The sequence below is a fragment of the Corvus hawaiiensis genome, chromosome 2 (assembly GCF_020740725.1).
Source record: "Corvus hawaiiensis isolate bCorHaw1 chromosome 2, bCorHaw1.pri.cur, whole genome shotgun sequence".
Lineage (NCBI taxonomy): Eukaryota > Metazoa > Chordata > Aves > Passeriformes > Corvidae > Corvus > Corvus hawaiiensis.
The window spans coordinates 57,800,599-57,807,023 of record NC_063214.1 but is presented as its reverse complement, the minus strand read 5'-3'; the positions used below and the strand labels follow the sequence as shown (position 1 = coordinate 57,807,023).

Here is a 6,425-nt window from a genome sequence, read left to right as displayed (position 1 = left end):
TCTCAGAACATAGAGTCAATGATGGCACGTACAAATTTGCACAAGCAACAGAACGAGAAATTTTTGCTTCACTGCTCTGACATTGGAAACACTGCTGCAAAAGCTCCAACATATTCACTGAATTCCTTGAACTGCTTTGCAGTACTGGAGTCAGAAGAAAAATTACTGCACCAGGCAATCTCTGAATCATTGCTTTCCATAACAGCACTGAAAAAAAAGGCTTGTCAAGCTGGAGTTCCCCCCAAGCTGAATGACGAAGCAGTATTGTTAGGCACAGAAAATCTGATGAGTTAAACCCTCGTACGAGTCTAACATTGGAATAGTCATGGCTTAAAATACGTCCCCCATGAAGAACCTTCGGTGACTGCACAGGTCACTTCTAGAGTGTAAGTGATGGATCAGTGTTAAAAAAAAAATAAAAGTGCAGGTCTTACATGCCCTATTTCGTATGTTCTAGTGAAGAGCAAATATTCTTCTTTCAACATTCTTTCTTGTGTGTTTTAGGCTTAAATTTTAAAGTGCTGTATGCCCCTTCCACAGCTTTGGGCAAGTACATGGGATGCCTTTCCAACCTCTTCCTAGAGCCAGTGGTTCTCCTCTGGCTGTTTCTTTGAGATTGGTTTGCAGCCTTAGCTGCTTGGGCAGTATCGTGTGAGTATCTCCGAGGAGCACGAAGGATCCAGTTTGAATGCAAACTGTGTTCACTTGTACTGGTAGCAACTGAAAGACAGAAGATAATCTGGGATTAACAGTTCATCAGAGACATTTTTATCTGCACAGAGTGTTTGCTGGGTCCTTCCTGGAGGTAAGGTCAAGAAACAAACCTGGTTTCTCTGCAGGATATCACTGAGGATGGGATTCATCTTATCTAGAATTTTAACACCTGCAGCACAAATATGTAGTTGAGAGCTAGTCCCTTCAGACATGCTCCTTGGGAACAGCTAAAACAACCTGCTTCAGATATACACCTTAGCTTGAAGCAAAGGTGAGAAATATCTGTATCCCTCCACTGGTTATACAGGAGAGATGATGACCTTAGATAGGCACATCTTCATTTCTTTGGGCAATCTCATCCTTTCTGATGGAAACCTCCAGTTATTTAGCCAATCACTAAATGATTTCTCTTTTGATAGTTGGAATGGAATCATCCAGACATTTCTCAAAAAAAAAAAAGAAGAAAAAATACATTTATACTTTTTATACTTCTCCAAAGACAGCCTGAAGTAGAGATGCAAGGGTGGAGTTCAGCCCTGAGCAGAAGGCAAGCACTATTTCAATAGTACACATGCTACCTCTGCCATGTAATGGCCACACATAAAATAGTTGCACCCAGTCAACGGGGAACAAGTGGTGTATTACTGTAATTTCACAGTCCTAGATTTGGGAGGCAAAACTAGAGGACAATTGTGTCCATTAATTAAACAAGCATGATCTCACAATGCCGTTCCTCCCTCTACCCTCTGCACACCAAAAAACATCGTATGTAGCTGGTTTATACCGCACCATCAAAATCAACATCCACATTTGGCAGATCCATGTCAGGAACTCTCCGCCACCTCTCTGAGTCCAGGTCTGCAATGACTGAGTCAAAGAAAGCTATTGCTTCTCTTACATCTGAACTGGACTGTGGGCCTTTTCTTTCCATGGATGCCTGTTGATCAGACAAAAGAGAAAAAAGTTATCCAAGGGTTGGGCACAATGATTTCTTAATGAGCAAACTCTATAAGAAAGATGTATTTGATGCTGTACTTCAGGCTGTCAGAAAAGAAACACAGGTCCAGGCTACTCCACAGTGTAGAAATCAAAGAAAGCAGGACAGCAGTCTAACAGATATCCATCCTGTTACATGTTCAACACCAAGTATCTTCCACTCAGGCACTACTAGCCAGGTGTTACAAAATCCCTCAGAATCCATGTACCAGGCCACTCAATTGGGTCACTAAGTGACAGCTGGGTTTTGCAGCCAAATTTATTCTGCCTAGCACTAGGCTCCTAATGAGGCACACAAGAGCAATGTAGTCATGCAGGTTTCCCGCTGTAATTAATGCTGGGCTCCAGTACCTTCAGGGGATGAGTCAGGCCTTAAGTAGGCTGAACCCTCCTCTGCAGACAGCTCTTTCTCTCAGCTGAAAAGGAATTGTGGGGTAACTTCGTTACTAATTTAAGCATCTTATTAAAATGCCGAGGTTAGGTGAAATTAATCCAGATCTAAATTGCTGAAGCTTTTTTGAAATGAAAAAGGATGGTGTGCACTAAAATATGAGTCATTCAACACTGTGATAATTCCCACAGGAAAGCCACACAGTTTAAAATTAGAAGCCTGTCTTGATAAAAAAGCAATGCCTATCTATAACTGCTGAAGCAGTCATAATACCTTGGTTAGTGATCCTGAAGGTACATATGGGATGAATAATTCCTGCCAGGCTCTACCTAATGAAGGGACATATATTTTCCTTGCCAGTCCAAGTCAGGTGTTTTGTCAGGCTGCAATACCAAGTAAGAAAATTGCTACCCTGGGTTTCAAACATGAGAGCAAAGGATATGTCACACCTCTGAAGGACCAGCCCGTTCCCTGTTCTGTGGAGGCAGAGAGATGAACTAGCTGATTCCCCTCCTGACCTTATGGGTTGATTGACATCCTCAGAAGTGCTAAAAGATAGCTGCTACCACACATCTACTGGAAATAGTGACTGCTATTATGACTAAGCCCTTATTGGTTAAAAGGCATTTTAAAGAAATGCCTATGTGCTCTCAGCATCTTACCCACCTCTCTATTCTTTTCTTCCACTAGACACAAGTGGTACATTTTGAATCCATGGTCAGTCTGTAGTCCAGGACCCAGGGATCTTTGGATTAAACCTCCCATGAGGACAGGTTTGTCTGGACAAATTACCTTCCCATGAATCATGCAGCAGGTTAGAGAAAGAAGTGAATTTCCACTGACAGGTAATTTAACAAGAGCAGGTAGCTTGGGACAAAACCATTCAAGCCTGGTGATAACACAAACCTTGCAATCTGTGAACATAAAATGTATCGTAAGAAGAAAAGTCTGAATCTTGTAAAAGTCTTCTTGACCTCTCCCTAATTTTTACAAAGCCAGAGGTTTGCAGCTGTGACTGCCATTTGTGTTGGCGAGAATGATTCATATGGATGACATATCCTGCTCATGTTCCTGTCTGTTTCCAAAGGGATGGCTCACGGAGTGAACATGGCAGTCAGTACCAGGACTGTTCATACATAGGAGCTAGCTGGCCATAGTCAGATGACAGCACTCTTAGCCTCAGCCTGTGGGAAATCCAATTGTTTGCCAAAAAACAAGTTAAGCTTTTGGTATTTTTCTTAAGCAGTGTTTTCAGCAGCAAATCTCAGAAGTTCACAAACCGTTCTGATATTCTGCTGTGACAGAACATCTAAATATGGCAGCAACATTTTTTAAAGTCAACCTGACCTAATCAGTAAGTTCAGCCGTACATCCCTTCTTCCCACCATCACATTATTACCCAGTTTAAGGACTGCACTGGATAACCTGTGAGTCTGCTGTCGAAGTCTTCTTTGCGGTCATGTTACTTAAACAGATCATCCCACTTGCTGCAGTCCTTTGCTTTGCCCTCACCGAATCAAGTCTAGAGTCAAAGTAACCACTGAACTGTCTAGTGACGTACAAACCTAAAAAGCTTTTATTTCTAGGATACATGTAAATAATCTGCACCAAAGATGATATTCCAGTTTTATTTTTGTAGTATCATTACAGCAAAGGGTGAAGAATTACAGTGTCTAGAAATGACCCACCAACTTATTAATGAACAGAGAAAGGAACCCTTAAGATTTCCTCATGCCTCACAGCCTACCTACCAGTAGAGCTTGCACTGATGCTAAATGTAGCATTGGCAAGATAACTGCCTACTTGGAAAAAAAATCCTATTTGTTTCAGTGAATTTATAATTATTTTGAGTAAGTGATTTTGTCAATAAAAACACTGCCAGGAAATCCAGGGATTACTGCACTTGTCAGTCATTAAAAGCTATAAATAATCATAGTGAAGGACTCCAAGGTACTTAAGTAATCTGTCAGGGCTTGCTCTTTCATAACATGTTTTCCATACTCTCATAATTTTTCTTTTTCCTATTTTCTCTCTCACAACCTGAACACCACCAAGCATAGGCATATACATTTCTTTCCATGACCAGTCATTCATTCTTAATTTTACACTGCTTAGAAAGAATCATAAGGTATTTAACAACATTTCAAAGGATGCAACAGTAAAATGACAGCTGGCTGAAACCAGTAAAGCAGAAAATCAGTATAGGTCATACAGCTTCAATGATTTTGTTGCTTAAGACTAAGCACATGGCAAAAATTCTTGGAAATTACCTTAGAAGACTCTTTGGAAGGAAGTGGAAGAAATGACTTTTTTCCAGTTTTGGATGATTTTGTGGACGCTGGAGAATCTGCAGCCATATGCATGGATTTCAAGCTATTGATGTTGTCAAGATATTTTTTCCTCAAGGCTAGCAGATCCTGTAGGTACTTCAAGCAGTCTTGAGTCTTAGAGTACATCCAGTCTCTGTCTTCCTCTTTTGGCTGAAAGCAAGAGTCAATGCTGCTTGCACTTCTGCATTTTTTTAGTGGTTCGCTAACTTTTTCCTGCTCACCTGCAAGGACGTACATAGAAGTGCTGCGGATCAGTCTCACTGCAGAACCTGAGCCATCACAGTAAGGGATGTCATCTGTCACGTTTCTTCGCTGGGAGTTGGGGTGAAAGATAGAATGGATCTTTTTGAACATAATGTGTCACTTCCTCCCCTTTATAATTTTTCTCTTTCAGCTCCTTAATTTAACACTAGATCTGGTAATCAGCAGCTGTTACCTTTGCCCTTAGCAGACAAAAATTCTGCCACTGCTGTAATGAGGAGAAAAAAGAAGCCTATGGCTGCACTAATTGTTTTCAGCCTAGCACACTGTGAGGAGCATGATGGCAATGCAGAAATGTCTTTTCTATTCCATTAGTGTCAGTGAAAGAGCTTTGTCCTTTCCTCGGTTTAAAATACAGTTAAGGAGGTCAAATATCATGCTTTGATCTTTTGTTTGGCGTCTGCTCCCCATAAAAAGCATCAACATGGAGGCAGGAATTCCCTCTCCCACGATTCCTGCGTGCTCGTGGGTTCCCCTGGGCGCCGAGTGCGGGCGGCCGTGGGGCGCGGGGCGCTGGCCGTGGTGCTGATCCGCTCCCGCCGCGGGATGCTGCTCGGGAAGAGCTTGCTGGGATCAGCCTCCACAGGGACGAAAGTCTGGGTGGGCAAGAATAGTTTCTGTCGAGAGGAGTTCAGCAGCTGAAAGAAGTCGCTCTGGGTTTCACCCGGCAGTAACCAGGAGATCGCTACAGCTACCTGACACCACAGCGCTGCCAGGAACACAGCGGATTCAGGTGTCAGGCTCTGTTACACTCAATACAAAGATGCCCTGTGTAAGGGATGCTGTAAAATAAAACACTCTTCCAAAGTACTCCTCTGGTAAAATATTGCAGACAGAAACCTAAGAATTTGTATCTTTACACATTAGTTCTTCTCTTAGATGGATGCAAGAACATTTAAGGCAGCATGTTTGATGACTGATTTTTGGCTGAAAGTACTGAGAACCTTGACTATTACTGGCATATTCAAGCATGGCTAGTATTTGTGACTATGTGACAATATGATGTATGCTTCAGAGACAAGCACATAGTGACCTGAGGCAATCAACAACTATCTAAAAGCAAGCAGAGATGCCCAGATTTGCCATGTTCAAAAGAGTTTTCGTAAGTGACCCTGCCCAAGCATTGACTGCTTGAGAAAAATAATTATTTTGAAGTCAAATTGATATCACCCTGCAAACACCACTGAGAAAATTTCTTCTGAAGCCTCTGGAAGTGCTAATTGAAGGCTTAAGCATCCTAAGATCTGTAGGATCTCAACAGGAAAGTTAGGTCATAATGTAAAATTGTGCCTATTGCTTTAGGAGCTCTGATAAACTGGATGCTAAACATACACCACAACTATCTTAAAATGTGCACTTTGTTCTTTTTATTTATAGCTAAAGTTGAAATGTCCTTATAACAACTAAGAATTGAGGCAAACTAGTTTTTGCCACTTTTTCTGCCTTCTAATATTAGCAATTCCCATGGCAGCTGAAAGCAGCCTAGAAATTGTTCTGAAATGCATTCAGCTGCTTGGTATCTAGTACTTGTATGGAGGTATTCCATTATCGATTCTCTCCAAAGGTCTACTCAATCCCCCAGCTAGGTAATAGATAAAGCTGACTTTATGCTAGCATAGATCACTAGAACTATGAAAAAAATACGAGCTTTCGCCCCAGAATTACCGGTCTGAGATGGATAAAGTTTTGGGTCATCAATACTAACACAGAATAATAATGATAATAATAATTCC

The 6,425-nt window shown here is 41.5% G+C and overlaps 1 protein-coding gene across 1 annotated transcript; it reads right to left on the bottom strand.

The window, feature by feature from the left end:
- Window positions 1–354: 354 nt before the first annotated feature.
- C2H13orf42 (chromosome 2 C13orf42 homolog) lies at window positions 355–4,785 on the bottom strand. The gene is made up of 3 exons (XM_048328358.1): window positions 4,372–4,785; window positions 1,504–1,651; window positions 355–720 (listed from the first exon to the last, which is right to left on the bottom strand). The coding sequence occupies exons 1-3, from the start codon at window positions 4,783–4,785 to the stop codon at window positions 479–481; spliced, it is 804 nt and encodes a 267-aa protein (XP_048184315.1). The 3' UTR covers window positions 355–478.
- Between the last annotated feature and the right edge of the window lie 1,640 nt (window positions 4,786–6,425).

Bases quoted from the DNA above. Each gene is read 5' to 3' on its own strand.
- C2H13orf42 (XM_048328358.1), bottom strand. From the start codon at position 4,785: ATGTTCAAAAAGATCCATTCTATCTTTCACCCCAACTCCCAGCGAAGA. The intron at 1,652-4,371 runs GTAATTTCCAAG...TCTGATCAACAG, and splicing joins CTTCCAAAGAGTCTTCTAAG to GCATCCATGGAAAGAAAAGG. The intron at 721-1,503 runs GTGCGGTATAAA...TCTGTCTTTCAG, and splicing joins TGTGGATGTTGATTTTGATG to TTGCTACCAGTACAAGTGAA.